Source organism: Homalodisca vitripennis, chromosome 2 (genome assembly GCF_021130785.1).
Source record: "Homalodisca vitripennis isolate AUS2020 chromosome 2, UT_GWSS_2.1, whole genome shotgun sequence".
In the NCBI taxonomy this organism is placed as follows: domain Eukaryota; kingdom Metazoa; phylum Arthropoda; class Insecta; order Hemiptera; family Cicadellidae; genus Homalodisca; species Homalodisca vitripennis.
The window spans coordinates 138,872,349-138,895,161 of NC_060208.1; the positions used below are offsets into that span (position 1 = coordinate 138,872,349).

A 22,813-nucleotide genomic window follows, 5' to 3' on the forward strand; every position below is an offset into this window, starting at 1 on the left:
AAAGTCATCATCGGGACTGTCGGAACTTGAATTGGATTCTTCTCAGTCATAAAACAGGTGTTCAATGATTTCAATGTCCTCCTTCATCAGACTACAGTTACATGTATATACTCCCAATACAATAAACACAACAAAGAAAATGAACCAAAAAGGTGATCCGAGAATGGTTTGTGTGAAAAGAAATAGTGGAATGTGCACTACACATGATAAGTAGAACCAACTATCCCCACCTGTGACTGGCAATGAGTTAAATGTGTTAGTATTCCAGCCTCCCTCAGCTAAGAACTACACTGAAACCTGTACACCATGACATTACACCACCCCAGGAGGGTACACTTCTGGCTGGTTTATACCTTCCAGTTAAACCTACACTGGGTACAGCAAAAACTGATGTGTCACTTAAATCTGGGCAACCCTAGGATTTCCAGGTGTGGCACATCACTAACTACGAATTTTAAGGTATTGAGGTGTAAGAGTAGTCAATAGGTCTGGTCTACTGTGGAGGATGACTGTTGGAGTTGGTGGGGCTCCTTGAGAGTTAAAGACAGTAGCTAGCATAGACATAAGGGCATGCTATCCCTGCCTGCTTTCATTGGAGAGACTAGTACAGAGCTTGCCTCTTCTTCGAAGGTGGCATGACAGATATAATGCCCACATCATTCCTCATGGATTTCAACAGAAGGCAGCTTCTAGCCCCAGTCTTTCCCATCCTAAATATCCTGTCACTCCGGAAGCAGATTAAGGTCTGTTTAGTACTAAATTTAATGAGAGTTTTCTTAACTTCTTGTCCCTTAGGGACATTACACCAGCCTGCCAAATAAATATACCTATCAGCTGCAGCCTACAAGACACGTGGGTAGGTTTATCAACATCACAGCTGACAGCGCAGAGTAAACAACTGCATTGTAATGATAGTGACCCAATATAACACAACACCCAAGTGATCATGGTATAGGTGAGATGAGTTATTATGAGGGTAAAGGGATAGAGATTTAGTGTTTGTATGGTAAGTCCACTTGATGTAAGGTACAGCTGTCTTGCTTTATTGTTGTCAATCCTGTAGTTGAAGTTAGCTTTGTCATATGTTTAGGAGATATGATTTTGATCTCAAATCATAAACGTGCAATGAAGCAAATTCTTTAAATCAACTTATAAACAAATTTACGAGGGTGGGCTGAAAAGTGTCCAACCTCAATGTGAAGATGGCAGCACTCTTAAACAAAAGCTGCTAAATTTTATTCTTCATCTGTTGACAGTTTACTCAACAAAGTTTCACCCATTTTGAATGCGCAGTTTTTGTATAACAGTCATTTGAGTGAGCTGATGTGAGTTTTTTTTTTGTGAACGTGGACAAAATCAAGTACTGAGCTGTCATTAAATTTTTTAAAGGCAATACGCCTTGGCAAATCAAACATGATTTGGATTCTGTATATGAGGACTCTGCACCATCATTTAATTCTGGTTTGAACTGCTTAACCATCCACCTTACTCACCAGATCAAGTCCCAAGCGACTTCTTTATGTTCTCATCTACAAATTGCGCTTCGAGGACAAAGATTTTTGTCAAATGAAGAGGCAGTCATCTTCGTAAAAAATTATTTTGCAGAGACTTTGTTGAAAAATGCAACTAAAGTTTCAAGAAAAATGTCTTGTATCTTTGTTATGTCAGAAACTTTTCAGACCACCCTGGTGTATATAAACAATGCAGCTGGTAAAAGAACTGACAAGAGAAACAGCAGTGAAAAATCTAGAATAAAAATCTATAACAGTATGCAGCACATTTGACAAAGTACCTATTTTTCTCACAATCTTATATGTTAATTTTACTGGTATAAATATGTGTTGGCCTTTTATGATGTTTGAGAACTTTTATATTTATAAATGACATAAAAATCCAGCATACAGTTCATGATACACTTACGTGTTTTAAAAATAAATTTTTTCACTGAAAGGTGTTTTCATATGTCTGCTATATTTCAAATTATTTGTTCGTACTATAAAACATTAATTTAAAAATAATAACCAAGGATTTTCAAGACCAACATTTACTATTGTAAAACTGAATAAATTGAATAAAATCTACTTGAAATGAAAGAAAATATTAAAATTATCATTGTTGCTTACATTACAGAGTTACATCCATATTGGTAAAACTACACAAAATGTCTTAAATGAGCCTGACCTTTTCCTAGAATGGTTCCTAGAGAGTAAAATTGGCTGATCAATGGCATAATAATGATCAAAGTAGACAACCAAACATCATGACTTATGAAATGGTTATAAATGTCATTAGAAGATAGAGGAAAATTTCCAATTCACGTTAAGTTCTCGCTTAGCTTTCGACAAATGTCATGAATTTATTGCATGTAATTCTTGTATGAATGTTGTGCCAGTTGGGTCCTAAAAATTTTAAACATCTTGAAATCATTAAACATGGCTGCATTATTGACATTTGTGGAATATTACAACAAAAATGGAGACTCATTATTAATTGATCAAATTGTGATCTGAGATAAGACTGGTACATTATATAAACTGCAAAACCCAGTTGCAGTCCACATTTGTATTACAGTCTATACCTTGCAGCAAGCTTCTATTACAAGTGATAGTGGCTTGTAGCAATGCAACACTTTGATGACGACAGAAATATTAGAAGGCATGACCAACTGGACTTAGTAGGTCATTAAAGACACAAACAGTAGAATTTTATGACAATAGAATTTCAAATTTTGTTCAGTAAACGTTCAAATTTGTAAGAAAACGCGTTGAAAAGTAGTATTTAAATGCTGTTTTATAGAAGACATTTTTTAAACTTTGTTTTCATGTCAAATAATAAGCTTTCTGGATGGACCATATATGTAAATAGATTGTAATTCTTAAAAGGTTACGGTTTTTAAAATGAGTGGAAAGTGTGACCAACCCCTAATGAATAGGTTTCACTGTCTAACTACTTTGATTCTCACCAATAACCATAGAATTTTATGATAAAGAACAAACAAAGATATTCAACACACTAACTCGAGGGAAAGTACACAAATGAAGAAAAAATAATACCAAGTAGAAACATTTTTATTACAAAGTTGTTTCAAATAAATTAAAAAAGTGTATATATATATATATATATATATATATATATATATATATATATATATATATATGACCATTATTCCCACTGATGAAGGAGGTATTTCTCCTCTGAAAGCTGTGCCTTAGATTCGATACAGTCTAGAAGCCAGTAGTGATGGACAATGTGAATTTGGCTGGATTGCTGTTCTGCTCGAGATATCAACTCTTCTAGCCGGTCTAAATCACTGAAAAATTGTATAACCTTTACTATAACCTCGGAAATACTCAACATTACAAGTCTAAAACAACACTAATCTCATTTACTACGAAGGTAGAATAGAATAAATGGTTAGAGTTATCCTAACTTTTTTTTTGTCTTTGGAAATAACATACATTAATTTATTATCTTCATAAGCTCTGTAAACATTTAAAAATTATAAATTAAGCACTTTGAATACAAAGTTGTTTATACACACAACAATGTGAAAAGTGTTTGTTCTGAAGGCGAAAGCCAATTGGTATTGTGTAAAAACACAACTTAGTTTTGTATGAAATCAAGAGAGGAATTTCTTTTGAGAAAGAAATCAATTGTCAGCTACACCAATTTTGATGGGAATCAAAAAGGGTGGGTAGAAAAAAAGTTAAAAATACCAAATGATGAATGTTTTACAAGTCAAATATGTTTAGTTTGACACTCTTGCTATTTGGAGGCCGTGCAACACAAAAATAATATAAAAGCGAAGAAGAACGTAATATTTTAAAATAAATTTCACAAGTCAGGGCAATTACTTAATTTTACAAATTATAAGTCACATCTAAGTTTTCCAGTTCACAATGAATCGTAACATTGATTAGCCAATAAACTTCTTGAAATATTTCGGCCTCACTGTGGATATCTTCAGGTAACAGATGTTAAACAGAAGACTGTAAACTTTTACTTAAACTCTATTTGTGTTCTAATATACATTTTTAACTTGGAAAAAACTTAACTGATCACTAATAAATTGTACAGTACCATATTAAATATTAATCGTATTGATTAAGATGTACATACAGTAAATGAATTTGTTCAAAATCAAAGAATACTTTCAACAAAACTGAAACGATCTATTTATTTGACTTATTAGTATTTTGTATTCAAAAAGGTCTTGTTTTGGTGTGTTGCTTTTGTATTAGAATGAAGGTAGCATGATAATGCTAAAAGCTCCCACTAAGCACTAGAGTGTGGTTACCTCGAGTGTACCACTATGTGGGTAGTCTGGTCGTTAACCGTAGGACACACTTGACCACTCTGGAACTTGAAGTCAAACACAACAGAGTTCAATGGAGTGTCTACTAGTGTTGAGTGTTCACCCACCTGTACAGTGAACAGTACTTCTTCAAAGATAAATTTGAATTACTATATGTATTATAGATTACAATATAATTTAACTGTCACATATCTTTATACTCAAATACATCTAAAACGACTGGTGACATTTAATAAAAGTAATTAAGAAAACACCAACAAAATAAAATTGACACAAAACACTAAAACTTACTTTCTCGTAACAGTCAAAATAGGTGAAACAGCCTCGGAAAACAGAAAAAGGACTGCAACCATGAAAAAGCAGTTGATCTAATTTCTTCATCTGTTTAACTGACATTTCCCTCTTTTCCTGAAAAGAAACAATGCAATAAAGTTTGCAAACTATTAACAGAAATGATTGTGTACAATGAATTGTACTTGAATTCTCGTTACCTAATTTGGAAAATGGCTGTTCTTATTTTCACATAATTGCAAGTAATTGTTTTACATTTCTAAACAGATAAATTTAAATGACATGATACTAAAAAAAGGTTATAACATGTGAATCACAAAATGGTAATATACCTTGTAAGAATAGGTTTGAATTAATAGGACTGAAAGCCAAGGATTATTGGTAATTGATAGGAAAATTAACTGGCTAGCCTTGAAAACTTCCTTCTATGGTCCACTGATTTGAAAGAAACACATACAAAAGTACTCTAACAGTCGCCACCCTATCAAAACCAAAAGATAAATCCCATTTAGCAAAGCAGGTCAATTCCATGAACCTGAGCATGTTAAGCAAATAGCCTCAGTCCTGGGTAAAAAACTTGAAGTGAACAAAACCTTTGATAATACTGTGGTAAGAGTTCCACGGCAAACTAATGGTACAGATTGTGGGATTTATATGCTAATTTTCGTTGAGACCATTGCACAAGTCCTTTTGGATGGTAAACAAGAACCATCGTCGTAGGACTCAATCCCAGACATTACTGATATTGTTTTTGCTTAGCAGGCTCATTAGCAATGATGTACAGTTAATACCCAACTTCAAACTGAAAAAAAGTATTATTAATGATGCAGCAGCCAAAGAAAATTCCAATGATACAAACTGTAGCAAAACTAAATGAACATAGTAGTAACTTGGTTAAAGAGCAGTGGCAAGAGGTAAAAAGGTCGAATGCAGGTAATTATAGGTGGACAATTAAAAAAGACTAAAATCCAGACATCAAATAGATTTACCCTTTTATTAAACAACAAGGAACCTCAAAATACGCAAGAACAACAGACAGAACAAGACGCAAATTAGTATAAATAAAACAAATACTACAAGTGAAGAAGTGAAAACACTACCAACAGAAAATCCTACTTATAAAGTAAAGGTAGACCTGTATGTTGACAGCTAAGGAAGAGGTATACTTGTAACATCTTTATTTTCGGGCAAAGGATTGGCAGAAGGGAGAGTTAAATATTATTCACACTGGTGTACAAGCCTGATCAACTTGTAAATTGTCTTATCAGCTGAGTAAGAGAACAATGCTGCAGCTCCAGCTGGCCATACAATGTATTTGACTCAATCTGACTGTTAAACTGTACTACTGCCTGACAGAGGTTATGCCTTGCAAAACTATCCCTCTTTCCTCATGAAATCACAATGGTAATGTAAGTTTGTCGTTCACGAGAGCTACATGAGACTGTTCCCTGCCCTACACTGCTCCCTCCTTGCTCTTTACTGGATTTTAGCTGAGGTAAGATGTTTTAATTTGCTTTTGTTGAAAACCTTTCCTAACACATGACATGAATAATTGATTTCTGTTGATTATAGAAACTTGCTTTAAATTAATTAAAATGCTAACTAAACACTTTTGACCAACCAGATGAAATGCAGTCATGTTCTATACTGTATAATGAACATGCATAATATGGGATGTAAAATAACTATTGCTTTTATGTATCTGTAAAAATTATTGGTAATATAAAATTTGAATGGTAATTAATAAACTAAATTTACTTTTATGGATTTTTCTTAATTCTGAGATTTAATGTAAATATTACTGTACGGGATGAATTTAATTTAACAGGCTTGTTGCTTGTTCCTGTTCAAGCAAAGTAAAACTTGTAATGCCCTATTTTATGTCAATGTAAATTTAATCCTAGATTCTATTGCCTGGAATGTACTCAGGGATTCATACGGGAGTTTAACCTCACGCTTACACTTGCGCTGTACCTGTACCTGCACGCTGTACATGCTGTGTGCATATGCCAGTGGACTTAACCTACCTGCTGCCTACATACCTGGATCACCTGCTACATTGGTGCTACCTACCTACCGCTGTGCTGGTCGTTCTACCAGATGAACTGTGTATCGATAAGTAGAACTTCAATTTTACCTCATAAACTGGTACCAGTAATTTATATAATTGAGGCAACACAAACCTGTCTTTGCGAAATTGTCGCTACGAACTTTATTGTACAGTGTTAGCCGTTGGTGAAGGACATATTTGTGCGTAACTGGACATCGGCTACAAGGAGCTTTTGCGCAGGCGTAGTTTTTTTTAATAATTAGTTAATGTCATTCAGGTTTACCTTTATATATTACATCTGTTGTGTATGTGTAGTTATTGACTTATTTGTTATTGTGTAACCATTCCAATAGCTTTAGCGGCCGGCCAAGGTATTAACTACTTTGTATTCTATTCTTCTAATCTGGTTTAGTATTAAGAATTTTATTATCTCGTATTTGATTTGTCTTGTACTTGTTGGAACGCTGAGTTTCCTGTTGGCGATAATAAACTAAGCTCGTTATAATACGTCGCCTTTCATTTAACAGCCAATGCATTTGTTCGTAATTTTACTTAAAGGTTAATAGTTTATCTTAGTATTTATTAATTGATTTTGTTTGTTTGTTTATAGTTCATGTTAGTAATTATTATTAATGGTTATACCTATTATCATTTTTTTTGTTTCATGTTGGTTGGTCTTTAAAACATCCCATCTCGGCAAATTCAGTAACGGGTCTTTTCCTTGTTCTGGCCCTAATACCCAAAACTGAGGAAAACAAGGTGGTACCCTTTTCTTTTTCTTAATGAATAAAGGTTCCCCAGAGATTCTGATCTGTTTGGTAAGATTTATAGACCCCGCCCTAGGCTGAGTGAATCGGGACTGCTAAAAGAGTTGATCGCTTTGTGCAGCAACAGTTAAGTTTATGTGAACGGACTTTTAAAAGCTGGTGCTGATCTGCAATATATCTACAATCAAGCTGCAAAATCAAAGCAGAGACCCCTTGTCTTACTAGCTGGTACTAATGACATGTCAAAAGAATACCCTCAAAATATTACAAAACAATAGAAGGTGGGCTAAAAGATATAAGTAAAACCAGACTAGTATGTGTAACAATGATGCCCCCTCCCCCCCACCCGATATGATGTGGAGCACGATAATGAAATACACCATAATATAGCTCTAGGAAACAACTACATTAGACAACTTATTTTACACATTAGCAGTGTCCGTCTCACTAATTTTGATCATTTAAAAAGACATCATTTTACACAGAAAGGGATGCATCTAAGTTTTACAGGAAAAAAGAAACTTGCATTTATCATAAAAGATTTTGTAGACAAAATATATGAGTAAAAAGGAAAGCAGTAATGACTTCTATATGCAACACAACACAAAAACAAATACTAACAAATAAATACATGTAATTGATCAAAACATGGCAGATATTATTGGGCTTCACCAAAATAATAAATAAGTGAGATTTGCACAAACCTGTCTTTGCGAAATTGTCGCTACGAACTTTATTGTACAGTGTTAGCCGTTGGTGAAGGACATATTTGTGCGTAACTGGACATCGGCTACAAGGAGCTTTTGCGCAGGCGTAGTTTTTTTTAATAATTAGTTAATGTCATTCAGGTTTACCTTTATATATTACATCTGTTGTGTATGTGTAGTTATTGACTTATTTGTTATTGTGTAACCATTCCAATAGCTTTAGCGGCCGGCCAAGGTATTAACTACTTTGTATTCTACAATGAGATTTGCACATATCGTCTGCGGATTTCCAAGATAGTCGCCACATGACAGCCGGAGAGGCCAACTTTCTCTATGCCTGACCAGCCACCTAGCTGTACAGGATAATCATAGCGGTGCCTCAGTATTTAGCTTGATTTCCAAACCTCGATATTATAGCAAGCCTACTGACTCTGACTATGATACAGCTTTCTAGGATCTGACAAAGAACATCGTGATAAAGAGGCTTAGAAATTTAATGTGTCACCAATCGGTTGTGTACGTGATTTTGGATTTGGCTCATTTTATCAATAACATAATTTAATTCCAAAATTGTACAAAAGCAAGAGTCACTATAGTTACATATTCCCATATGTCGTCTTGAGTATTAGAAAAAGGAATAACTCATGGAGACTGTTAAAAAATTGAGAGATATTATCACACATAAAACTATTTCGGGATTGGTGCCTGGTTATGATGGAGGACGCTTAGAAACCATGATTCCTGGGAAACTACACCTACCATCGAGAGAGAAAACCCCACAATTTACTAAACTGAAGACTCTTCTTCAGCTATAGAGATACAAAACCATAGTGAAGAAGTGCCAGTGGTGCCCGGTGACCTCAGTTATTATGAGGTGCTGAAGCAGAGCAGTGGTGTTGTGACTGGAATAGTTAATTCATCTGTTAATAGCTATAGTGCAACCCAGTCACCTGATTCATTTTTTAACTTGCTGGTTCAAACTACCTCTCCGATAATGTAGTTAAATCCTTGTCCTTTAAAATTTTCATTTAACCCTCTCCCGGGCAAACGCCTCGAAACGCCTCGGCAGGGCGCCTGGCGCTAAAGTCCAAACGCCTCCAACTGCTTTATCAACGCCCTCTGCTTTGTGCTGCTGTCATGCGATTGTTTGGGGAACTAATACTGGAAATATCTATTGGCAGTGTCATTGTTGCCTTTTTTATTCATAGTTTTATGACTAGGGGCGCTATCTAGGATTAATAATTTGAAACGGTTCATTGATTACTTCATTAACGGTGATCTAATTGTTTAGTAGTAGAATTCTTTCTGACTTGTGCTACTATCTTACGTAATTTGATGAACTATTTGGGACTTTTTATAATCACTTATTTACTGAAATCATTTCGTTAGTTGTTTTCGCAGTCTTTACATTTGGTTCTGTACTTCATAGATGGCAGGTTCAAGGTGTTTGCGTGATAGCACCATTTTTGTTTGATTTTAATTTACCTCATAAGGTTGATATTATTTTAATAAATACAACGTTATTATAGAGGATTTAATCATCTTTATAACGATGTACAATACATAATAGTTTTATTAAAGTTAAAACGCGAATAAGTGTCCCCTCACGGCAGAGTGGCCGATTTAATTCAGCCCAGTAGCACCAAAAGCGCATCGCGGTAATTCGACCGGGAGAGGGTTAAAATATACAGCATATTTCTTCCAGAATAAATACATTAGAAATAATTTTAAATAAGATAAAATCACAAATTATTATTAACAGAACATGATACAAAAGAAGAAGAAATAGTTTTAGTATTACTAACTGTACACTAAAAGCTCATTTTCCAAGAAAAAACATATCAAAAGGAGGTGTAATGATATTGGCGGAGGAAGGATTTGAGTTGAGCCGGTGACTGAAATTTGGATATAAGGTTCCAAATTAAAAGGCTTAGTATATTATTAGAGTATATTAGTAAAATATATGATAAACTAATAGTAGGGGGGGACTTCAATATTGATGTTTTAAAAAATGAAAATAATTATAAATGATTTAAAGAATCAGTAAGGGGCCAAAATATGAAATATTTAGTAGACTTTCCCACAAGAGTAGCTGAAAACTCAGAAACATCCATAGACAATTTCTCAGTAAAAAATATAGATTTAGATATTGTTAAAGTCAAAGGCCTGATAACCAGTCTTTCAGATCACGATGGTCAATTGCTAGAAATAAGGGTAGAAAATTATTTGTAAAGAGAGAGATTGTCTGTAAAACAATAAATAAGAAAGTTCACACCAGAAAATTTTAAATACTTTTCACAGCTTTTAAGCAGGCTTTCCAAAAGGACTAAAACACACACACACACAAATAATTGGATTACATTAGATTACTGACAAATTAAAATTTAACCAAGTAAATCTCATTCAATAAACTAAAGAGTATCGAAAAAATAAAAATTTGGACTTAAAAACCAAATTAAACAAAGCAAAAAAAGATAATAAGCTTAAATTGATCCAATCCAAGTCAAACTATTTTCAAAGACAAACCAATAAACCAGCTAATGTCCAAACATTGTACAGAAATTGATAAACTTGGAAGTAGGGGTAAAAGAGAGGGAAACTCTTAGCAATATTTCATTGATAGGAGGAACTCAAATTGTCTCTGATCCTAAATTAATAGCAAATGTTTTCAATGACCATTTTGTTAATACAGTAAAAGATTTAGATCAACAAAATAAATATCAGTGTGTAAATATTGATTTGGAACGTAATTATAGTGATGTTCAGTTTACAAAACCAACATTCAGATTAAGACCAATAGATAAAAGAGAGGTGGAACAAATAATGTATTCATTCCAGAACAAAACATCTAATGGACACGATTGAGTACCAGTCACAGTAATTAATGCAATAAAAACAATTAATATACAGGGTTTGTCCGGAAAGTAATAGGACCGAGTCGATTAAAAAAAATGTATTGAGCAAATCGTTACAATTCTTTAAAAACTTTCAAAATAGGCTCCTTCTGCATCGATGCAGCGCGATTTCCAAGCATTAAAGGCGTCACAGAAGGCATTCTCCGGAATAGCCTTGAGAGCCGCGGTGCATGCTGCTTGGATCCCCTCTGTCGTCTCAAAATGCTTGCCTTTCATCGGCCTTTTCAGGCGAGGAAACAAAAAAAAGTCTGGGGGGGCCACATCTGGGCTGTAGGGTGGCTGTGGAAGAGTTGGGATGCCGGCCTTGGTCAGGTAGTTGTTCACAAGAAAGGAGGTGTGAGCCGCAATTTCTGGTCGTCAGTGAGCACTTTTGGAACCATCTTCGCACACACCTTGCGCATGTTCAAATGCTCTGTCACAATTTCATGAACCACAGTTTCGGTAAATTTAACATCTGGGCAATTAAATGTATACTTAGGCGACGGTCTGAGTTCAAAATTTGCGCACACGAGTCACATTGTCGGTGTTTGTCGAAGGTCTTCCAACACGGTCTTCATCAGTAACCTCTTCCCGGCCTTCCAAAAAGTTCTGGTGCCACCGAAACACACCACTTTTTGCTAAAGCAACATCTGGGTAAGCTTGCTTGATTATATCAAGTGGGTCTGTCGCAGATTTACCGAGTTTCACACTGAATTTAATCGCGTACCTCTGCTCTAACGAACGCTGCATTTTTGGCTTGCACCACTCACGGAAACACGTCACGCGAAAATGCCTGTACTGACTCTTCAGGTGCTCAGAGACAACTTACCAGCCACTTGTTCGTTAGCTAGGAACGCCCTCTACCGAATCCAGTCAGTGCGCGCACGCTCCGAAGTACAGTCTCGGCGAAAGAAAATCAGTCCTATTACTTTCCGGACAAACCCTGTAAGTGCAGTATTATCACATCTAATTAACTCCTCTTTTGTTTCTGATATTTTTCCAATGAAATTAAACCAAGCCAAAATAATACCAATACATAGAAAGATGATGAAAAGAACGTTCTTAATTATCAACTAATATCTGTTCTACAAAATACCAAAAATACCTAAAATTTATGAAGAGGCAGTTTTTTTTTAAGGAAAAGCCGATCTCCTTTTTTGCCTTACTCTGCCCGTCCTCATGGACCACTGGCCTGTGCGAGGATCTTATCAAACAGAATAAGGGGAGAGTCCATACAGTACAAGGTCGATGATACTGATAAAAAGTGCAACTCAGCTCAAAGTCCAACGTCTTAGACCACTCGGCCATCGGCACTCTCAAAATATATTTACAGTGTATTAGTATATTTACAGTTCATAGAATTTTTAGAAACATTTAATTTATTAGATAATGGCCAAGATAGTAGATAAAACTCAAGGTCATTTAATGATAACTGGCATTTAACTGAGCAGTAACTGAATGTATAGTCGTTCATAGTTCTACACTGACCACTTGCGGCAACACGTGCTGAATGGAGTGAAGAGTTGCTGGCTGTGTGAAGCTATCGCCATACTGGTCATAATGCTGCTCAAGCTGGTCTTTAGTTTCCGGTGTAGCACTGACCACATCTGCTGGCGTCCACTCCAGTAGCTGTCCGGCATCCAGGCTGTGAAGTAGCCACTGGGCACGCACCACATTGTAAGTACCGGCCTTGCACACGTTAGTGACCCGTATGTTCTCCTTGCCCACTATCACACAGTACGTTGTCTTACCTGCACATGGGAGACAATTCACTTATCTTGTTACTTAAAAAGAGGTATTATTTTAAATTATGCTAGTGGTTAACAAGTACTCTATGTTTCAGTAGTTTCAATTTTTCACTCTGGTTTAGTAGAGATTTATTTCAGAGAGGTTTTGCGTATTGTTTTTATCTGCGAATTTTTACAAACTATAGAGGATAGTGACATTGTTAAATTACCAAACCCAAACCTAGTACCAACATAATATGCTTACTTAATTAAAGTAAGGACTGGATATAAATGAATCTACAGAATTAAAAATACATATTGAATCTTTAATAACAAATCAATTAATTAATTACTAAATCCAATATGATGGGAATGATAAGATATACAAAGGCATTTATTACAAAATAAAATGATTTTTACTTTCAAGTTTCTAATAATTCACTATACCGCTGCCCATGGTTCAGAGGCAAGTTGTGAGACTTGCAGGATCATTTTTTTAAATTGCTAAATTACTATTTTTAACAGAAAATTACATTACTGTATATTATTTGACTCAGATTTTTTACACTGGTGAAAAACATATTTAAAGCAATTTTCATATAAATATAAACTACAAGTGTTATACATGATTGTTCAGTTCAGATCTGTGAATATTTTTTATATAATGAATTTCAAATGTGTTTCCATGGAAATTGTGAAAAATATCCTCAAAAACAAATTTTGTTTGTTCAAGGTCTTTAAATTTTAAAATATTTTGGTAAGTTTTTCTTGATCACTACCATCTAGTACATATTATAGTGAACATTTTTATATATAATATGTTATATTTCAGGTATATTTTATGTTTTATGAAGTAAAATAAAAAGCACTGCATATCATAAAAAGGTCTATTTTATATATATATATATATATACTATTTTAATGGTTTTAATGGTTTTTTTTGTTTTATTTCCATTTTCAGTTCTCTTTTGTATATGATGTTTATATTTCTCTCAATCATTGAAAATCAGACTAAACATTCATGTAACTAAAAATAAAATTTTTTCTATATTTTATTTATATATATATATATATATATATATATATATATATATATATATATATATATACATATAAAAATAAAATATAGAACAAATTTTATTTTTAGTTACATGAATGTTTAGTCTGATTTTCAATGATTGAGAGAAATATAAACATCATATACAAAAGAGAACTGAAAATGGAAATAAAACAAAAAAAAACCCATTAAAATCTGCACTTTAATTAAATTACCAATAAATTTAACTTAATAAATAGGTATGCCAATGCAATGAAGGAGGAGGAGCTCTTCTTATTGGAATATAAATTTTCTATTATTTTACAAAAGAAAACTCACAATTCTCCAATAATTTGTGTATTTTACCACGAGGCCTTTCAACATCGAAGATGCCATCATCAGGTGTGGATCAACCAAAAACAAATATCAGCTGAGTAAAACTTAATAACAAAATTTATATGGTTAAAAGTAAAATAAATTAAATATTAGTATATTTATAAAAGTTTTGGTCAAAAAAGAATTTAGTTATATTTTAAAGGAATGGTGAATTTTGAATTATATTAGTTAAAAAGAATAATGGCGACATAGAATATGACATTTACAGAAAACCCACTTGCAACAACAGATACATACCACATGATTTGAACCATCCACCCTCCCAAAAAAGAGCTGCTTTTCACACAATGATTAATAGATTACTTACAACATCTTTAAAACACGATGAATACATGAAGGAAATAAGAAACATAAAAAGAGTAGCAGCTTTCAATGGATACTCAACTAAATTAATTGACAGTTCATTAAAAAAAACAAAAGAAGAATTTATCAAAAACATCAAAAACAACTTTAAAAAGTGAACAAAAAGAAAAACGGAACTGGCAATCCATGAGTTATGGTCCATTTTATAAAGAAATTAAAAAAGTATTTAGAAAACATATTGACATGAACATAAAATTTTGCACACCATATAAGATAAATAACTTAATTGGAAATCCAAAAGATAAAATTTTAGATGAAAATAAAAGTGGCATTTGCAAAATTAACTGTGAAGGTTGTGATAAAATTTATATTGGCCAGACAAAAAGAACCATTAAACAAAGATTTAAAGAACACGAAAGATATTATAAATACAGTCAACTCCCGATTATCCGCGGAATAGGGTGGCTTGGCGGCCGCGGATAACATGATTCGCGGATAATCTGCAAAACGTAAAGAAAGGCAAAGAAAAACTCGAAATAAGCAAAGTAGGACATTTAATGACTTATAACTAAGTTTTTATTACATTTAAAAGGCTGGAATAAGTTCAAAGTTAACATTACGTACCGGTATTGTATACCGTTACGTAAGCCTACAGTTAATACAGTATCGAGTACAAACAATTTAAAAGTTAGTAGTACTGTACTGTACATCATAGCTAACTAAAAATATACATAGACGGGAATGAAAATACAGTACTGTTCTGTAAATACCCTACTCTAAATAATAAAACTATTTTATATTACATTAACTGCAAATTAATTTGCTTTAAAAAAATCAGTAAGTTTCTTCTGTTTTGTTTTGTTATGGCACTTAATCCTAATTTGTGATCTAAGTTTACGTAATGTAAGATCGTCTGCAACTGTCCCGAAGTCTTCGCCCTCTAAATATTCAATAAGTCGTTCAACGTGTTGTAGAGCTGATTCATGTGAAACACGCGATTGAGGAGGCATCTCTTCTTCTTCATTATTGTAAATTTCTTCCTCGACTCCCTGAGCTTTGTTAATGATGTCTTCATCACTCAGGAGTTCGTACCCGGGATCGTCAGCATCACAGTTCATCCATTCATTGATGTTTTCGTCATTAACTTGCTCACCCCCTTTGACGGTTCTTGCCAATTGTGCTAAAGCTAATGCACAATCTACATCAGATTGATCTTGAAGGGCTTCTTCTTCTACACTAATATTGCTGTTTTCTTCACTCGCCATTAGTTTCTTCCATGATTTTTGCAAGGTTGACGATTTTACTGACTTCTAAGCTGCTGCAATGTCGTAAATGCTGTCAAGAATAGAAAAATCTTTCCAGAACGATTTCAGGTCATAACCTTCATTTATTCTTCTTTCTAGTAAATGGGACCTATAATTCTTTTTTGTGGCTGCAATAACTCCTTGATCCATTGGTTGGATCACATTTTCAGCGGGATGTGAAGGGGCGTTATCTACTAATAAAACTGCTTTCAGGGGCAACTTTTTGGACATAAGATGGTTTTCAACTTGTGGGACAAAGTGTTTTTCAAACCATTCTTTGAAGATTCTTTGGTCCATCCATCCTTTTTTTTTTGAGAAAAGTACTGAACAGGGAGGTTTACAGCTCTAGAACCTTTAACCCTTTGGATGCCAACGTACCGGTATTACGGCCGTCGGCTACTCAACTGAAAATCGCCAACGGCCGTAATATAGGTACGTCACGTTTTTCACCTGTAATTTTCTTATAGTTCATCTTATTGCCGCGAAACTTTGACTAATCGATAGTCGATTAGTTGCTTTGCAACCACAAAGTAGTTAATTCGTTTATGGACTGTTTGTTTGGTCGTATTTGAGCTTCGCAGCTGTTGAATTGTTTGGTCGAGATTGAGGTTACGTTCGTGTTGCTATGCGTTGTTTACGTTTGTAATTCTCTCATTACTTTTGTTGTTAGGGCATTTTTACTATGCCCCTTTTATTAGATTCATTGGTACTTTGGGATTATACAGACCACACCTAGACATGAATCGTTATTTGACATTTAGCTTCAACTGATTAATAGATTAGCGTAGAACAATATTTCGTCGATATAAAACAGGAATTGTCTTATCGCAAACCCCTCCCCATCCTCAGACAGTTGACATTTAGCTTCTACTGATTACTAGATTAGCGTAGAACAATATTTCGTCAGTGTAAAACAGGAATTGTCTTATCGCAAACCCCTCCCCATCCTCAGACAGAGGTCAAAGTCGAGCGGTGTAGTAGATAACGTGATTGCAGAGTCTCGCCGCCCCGTTCGCTTTGTTGTACTTTCGTATTTTACCCCTACATTTCTCCAAACACAAAAATTCAACAAAAACAAACATTACCAAACAAAAACTAAACTCTTTATTGAAAAAAACACACAAAACTTGTCATTATTCTTGATCAAACTCCGCCACCCAAAATGCGAGTGCCTCCGGCCGAAGGTGCTTCCGAAGCTCGGGCTGATGTCAACGAAAGAAAAACATCCCTCGAGATAGTATCTATCAGTAAATATAATTCTAGAGGGGCTGATCAGAAATATAAATTGAATTGTAATGGAAAGGCAATTATGTACCGTGCAAAAAACTTAAATAATCATGTGATGCCGCGCGGCCTGCCGTAATGGAGATTCTCGAGAAAGATAAGATAACAGCGACCGCAATACCGATCACAATACCTGGAAATGCTTGTTGATTGATGGAATGTTAGTTCTGTTACTCAAATACATACATCGTTTTATAATGTTCTAAGTTCATTGAAAAAAGTTTAAGCGAATCTGACCTCATTAACAATTGATAATCTTTGTAAGTTTGTAATTTTGTAATTAAAAAGTTGTTTTTTCGTTCTACAATGTTTGTTTATAATATATCTATAAATTTATACTTTTGTGTTTTTCATAGTGGTGTGGTTGGTATAATCCCAAAGTACCGATTTGTATAGTGTCAAATATTGATTTGTGAATATAGTGTAACATTACATACAACGTCCATGCAAATTACAAAAACTGTGCCCGTGTCACATTTAGTGAAAAAAATCATAACTGGACTTCTATATAAGGTAGACTTTTGAAATTTTGTAATTAGGTTAAGGGTTAGATATAGTTTACTAGGATATAACAGGAAATCAGCATACATTTTCTTTTAAACCACTTATTTGTGCTAAAAAAAATGTTTTTTGGAAATTTTAATTTTTTTTTCTTAATTTTTAACTTTTTTATAAGTTTAAATTACATTTATGCAACTAAAATTTACCAACAGAACAAGGGCATTTCATAAGCAAAATAATGGTAAAAAATCATCAATATCTGTTAAAAAGTAAAAAAGTTATGATACATTTAGTGAAAGCTTGCAAAACTGCTGTAAATGCCCTTGGCGTTTCTGGGTAGTACTTTTGGAAAATGGGCTGGCATCCAAAGGGTTAAAGGACCGTGGTTTTTTGGACTTACCAATAACAACTAAATCTAATTTATGCTCCCCTGAAGCATTGCCACAACAAAGAATTGTGTATCTTTCCTTACTAGATTTGTGCCCTGAAACTTGACGTTCTCTTTCAAAAGCAAGTGTACGTGTCGGCAAACATTTCCAGAACAAACCAGATTCGTCTGCATTATAAATCTGGTCTGGAGTCAGATTTTCAGCAGCAACATACTCCTCTCTCAAACTCTGCTTTAAATAGTTCAGCAGCTTCAGTGTCACTGCTGAGTTTGTCACCTTGCAGTGAAATTTCCCTGATGCCATGGCGTTGCTTAAACCTAGTTAACCAACCAGAAGAAGCATTAAACATACCTTCGAGGCCAAGCAGTTTGTGAAAATGTTTAGCTTTTGCTGCTAGGATCGGACCTGAGATTGGCGTACCTTCACTCCTTAACTAAGCAATCCACTCAAGTAGTGCAGCGTCTAGGTGTTCATAGGTAGAAAGCTTCATTGCCTTTCTCTTTTTCATTGCAGACGACGTTTCAGCACTAGCAGCAAACGACAATAACTTATCTTTTTGTTTAAAGATGTCACGTACGGTCGTTTCTCCAATGCCATATTCTGCACACAGGTGTTTTTTCAAAACACCGTTTTGTAGTTTTTTTATTATTTCAAGTTTTTGGTTGATTGTTAAAACAACTCTCTTTCGTTTTTCTGACATAGCGAATTAATATAGGCCTACAGTATACTGATAAAACAAAGTATGTAAAGGCACACCTAGATAAACAGTCAATAACACACAAGAAAAGACAGTCAATAAGAAATGGCAGAATAGTCAATAACACACGAGAGACACTTCAAAAAGAAACAGCAGAACAGTTGACACACGGAAGGCCAGTCACTAAGAAAAGGTTGAACAGTCAATACACTAACTAATCAACAAAAATACAGATGTTTAGAATAACGCAACAAATGTAAAGTAAACAGTGTAGTGTAGACAATAGGCAGTGACAGACTGATGAGTCATGGCAGATGAGTGACAGTAATGGCTGATGCGCGACAACAGTGCACAGTGACACAAGGGAGTGGAGGTGGCAGTGGTGGAAATGCTTGGGAAGTGAGACGGGAGGCAAATAAGTGGAGGGGAGCAGACTGAGCTGGGTGCCTGCCCGCCTGCCAGACGAGTCACACCGCCACTCTAACTGCTACACATCACGCGTCGCCAACACAACTTACGTCTTCAAATAACTGTCTATACAGTACATTATGTAGTTAATATTCCACCATATTACTTATTACTTAGTTATTAATTCATTTATCACTAATATGCATACAGTAAGTACAGTACATAGGCTATCGTTCGCGGATCGCGGATAATGCGCAAAGCGGATAACCCGCCCGCGGATAATCGGGAGTCGACTGTATGGACAAACTGAAAAATCAGCTAATGCCAAACATGCATTTGAAACAAACCACACCTTTAAAAACTTTACATTATTAAAACAAGTCCATAAACAAGAAGGACTCGACGCATATGAAACATTATACATAACAAAACATAAAGATAAAATGTTAATGATTTTGGACCGATTCAAAATTCACCATTCCTTTAAAATATAACTAAATTCTTTTTTGACCAAAACTTTATTTAATTTATTTTACTTTTAACTATATAAATTTTGTTATTAAGTTTTACTCAGCTGATATTTGTTTTTAAATTGTTGATTCACACCTGATGATTGCATCTTCGATGTCGAAAGGCCTCGTGGTAAAATACACAAATTATTGGAGAATTGTGAGTTTTTTTTTTGTAAAATAATAGAAAAAAAGGTATGCCAATGGTTTAAGGAGGTATTAAATTTTAAAAGTTTCTATGAGATTCTAAATAGGCTGACCAATTAAAAAAAAAAAAAAAAACACGTGACTCGCTATAACGTAAATTTGAAATTGTTCAATAAAACAAAGTTTTAACCATTTCTATTTTACTTTCAATGCCAGTAACTCAGTTTTAAAATTGCCTCTTAATTAAAATATTACTTGATAAGCATAATTCTGTTGTTTCAGCAAATTAATACACAAAGTTCGAAAATTAAACAAGAGATTAACATTCCTTCAATGGGTTTTCCAAGTGGTGATTGAGTTCAACAAAATAAGTAATGGATGAAACATGCACTTGAATATAACAATTTTTTACTGATGATTCAAGTTTAAATGATATTTATCAGATTGTTGTGTTGTATTGGATTTGAAACTTCAATCACTAACACATCTTTATTCGACATACTGTACTGTTTTCTCCTTGAATTTTGTCTTCCTACTATTTTTCTTCTACTGTATTTTATCACATTTTCCTTCTCTTTTTAAAACACTCCTACATGATATTCACTATCTTCCTTTTGATTCACCTCTTGTTCTTTTGTACGTTATCTCCCACTCTAGTATTTACTCTATTTTACAGAAAGAGTGGATCACCTAATGGGCCAGAACACAAACCTGGGTTGAGTACAATTTTGCCTCCGTTCTCCTTCACCTGGCGCTCTAGGTCTTGCTTGGATACCTCATGTAGCCCGGTGAGTATACAGATTTCCTTCCCAGTGAACAGTTGCGAATGAGCTTTGACATGGTCCAGGTGGGTGGCACGGAACTGTGCTGATACACTAGGCTGAGGCTGTGCTGCACGACGTTTCTTGGCACGAGGTGGCTGCGCTGTGATGTATGATCCCACCAAGCTCCCACTAGCTGCCTGCAAACATAATCTGCCTGTGTTTATCTTGAACTTACTTTTGTAAAATCTCTATTCGTGTGAGTTTTTTGCTCTACTAATGCTGGTTATTCTATATATTTTCATTGGATCTCATTCTCAGGTTCTTAGTCAATAGTTTCTTTCAAAATTTAATGCTGAATATAAGTAAGTTAGTACAGTTCATTTTTATACTCTAAACCAACTTAACAAAAATTAAGCACTTCCTTGGCTGTTTTCTCAGTTATTACAGATAACTCCTAATCATCTAAAGTAAGCAAGAAGACAATAATAAAAAAATCATCACCCATCAATGTTAAATTAAAATTATTATTGAACTAAAATGGCTTATAAACCTCTTTTTTGAACCTGCCATAAATCGCATAATTTATCCCGTGTTAAGTTCAGTTTAACATATGACTTTTAACCTTAATTTACATATATTTGAAATGTTCTAGCAAATCCAAATATACAAATTGACTTTACGTATTTTAAAATCAGACAATAAAAACATAATATATATACACAATTATATATAATTAGTGGTTTTGTTGCAGCGAATTATTTAAACACTTGTGATAACAAAACTAATCTAAATTTGCAATATATATACATGCAATGTGGCCCTTGAATAAAGTATCGGTTATGCACTCACAAATATAGCTCAAAGATAGCTTAAATTGTTGATACAATTATAAAAATTATTCACAAAAGGATAAGTATTGAAAATTGTATTTAAACTGAGTAACTTAATAACAATGTTTTACTTTATATTAAAAAATGTACTGCATGAAAAATAGATTTATCTATCTAGAGTTTATATTATATAAAAATGAAGGTAAGGAACATGTTCAAATATGTGACAGAAAGTTAACTTAAATTAAACTAGGCATTATTGTAAGCAGGAATCTATTAATCAGTAATAACCCTCATCAAAAGCTGTGAGAGTGTGAAGTACCGACACACAAGTCATCATAGCTTTCTCTTAGTAGTCAGCATTTTTACGTAATCTAAATTCGCAGCCCACAGTTGTTAGCATATATATTCAATCCGGGTGACATACATGAGATAAACTACATTTAAAGTAACAACTTTATAAAAACAAAGTGACACATTTTTTCAAATTACTAAACTTAAACATTATTTCTTTAAACTTATAGTACAAAATTTTGTGAATGTTTTCTGTAAAATTGTAAACTGTGGAGTTTACTCAAAACATGATTGATCCACCTCTGATTATTGGGAGTGACATATTTATCACTTTAGTGAACAGATGTTGAACAACTTATAAAACATGATTACTGTACCAGTTTACTACATTCATTTATCTCTGGGAAACAACAAATCTACAGTGAGAAAAGAATTCCTGAAATAATAATGATTGTGAGAATCTACTGTTAAAACCGTTTAAAAATACCAGTCTCAATTTGGTGAATTCATCTGTAGTAAGGCAGTCTTTCCAAGGCTTGTCATATCTGACTTTCTCTATACGAGGGAAGCGTAGAGTGTAACCAGTTTGGTAGAAGTCACTTTGAACAACCTCGGATGCTTTCACCTATAAAAATAAAATAATAGATACAAGCCTGCTGAAGTCAATGATCAAAAGTAATACACTTAAATCTTTTAAGCAGCTTCTGTAAGGGACATTTTATTGAAGCTGTAAAATTGTTAAAATAGTTTAACCCATTGAGGAAGTATTTATTGAGGACTCTGTAGGACCGGTAGCAACAATTAAATTGCCTAAAACTGTAAGACTTTGGTTGAAGCTTTATAAAGCTGAATCAATAAAAGATTTTGTATTTTTTATTTATTTATTTTTGTATGTTATCACATAACACCACCATGTACAGTATGTAATTAATTACTTTATAGTAGATGACATGTCAATTTGTTAAAAATACCTAACGTAAATTAAAATGTAAATAAATTTATATAAATTGTATAGATAAGACATAAAGGATAAAATTTAAACATAAATCATTAAACATTAAGCATTAATATAAATAAAATATAACTTGTATTACATAAAATATTAAACACTAAGCATTAAATATAAACATAGATATCAAACAGAAAAAAATCCACAAAACAACATGAACAAAGACACACAATTTAAATAATTATTAAAAA

The 22,813-nt window shown here is 33.8% G+C and overlaps 1 protein-coding gene across 2 annotated transcripts in view; it reads right to left on the reverse strand.

Moving 5' to 3' along the window:
* Positions 1-3,050: 3,050 nt before the first annotated feature.
* The window catches only part of LOC124354811 (DNA ligase 4), a 61,947-nt gene continuing 42,184 nt past the window's right edge, over positions 3,051-22,813 (reverse strand). For both annotated transcript variants that reach the window (XM_046805538.1, XM_046805535.1), the window contains exons 12-18: positions 22,101-22,238; positions 20,437-20,686; positions 12,513-12,775; positions 4,607-4,723; positions 4,298-4,422; positions 3,158-3,310; positions 3,051-3,117 (exon numbers count right to left, since the gene is read on the reverse strand). In XM_046805538.1, coding sequence (XP_046661494.1) covers positions 3,163-3,310; positions 4,298-4,422; positions 4,607-4,723; positions 12,513-12,775; positions 20,437-20,686; positions 22,101-22,238 — 1,041 coding nt within the window. In that variant the 3' untranslated portion in view covers positions 3,051-3,117; positions 3,158-3,162. The remainder of the gene's footprint in view (positions 3,118-3,157; positions 3,311-4,297; positions 4,423-4,606; positions 4,724-12,512; positions 12,776-20,436; positions 20,687-22,100; positions 22,239-22,813) is intronic.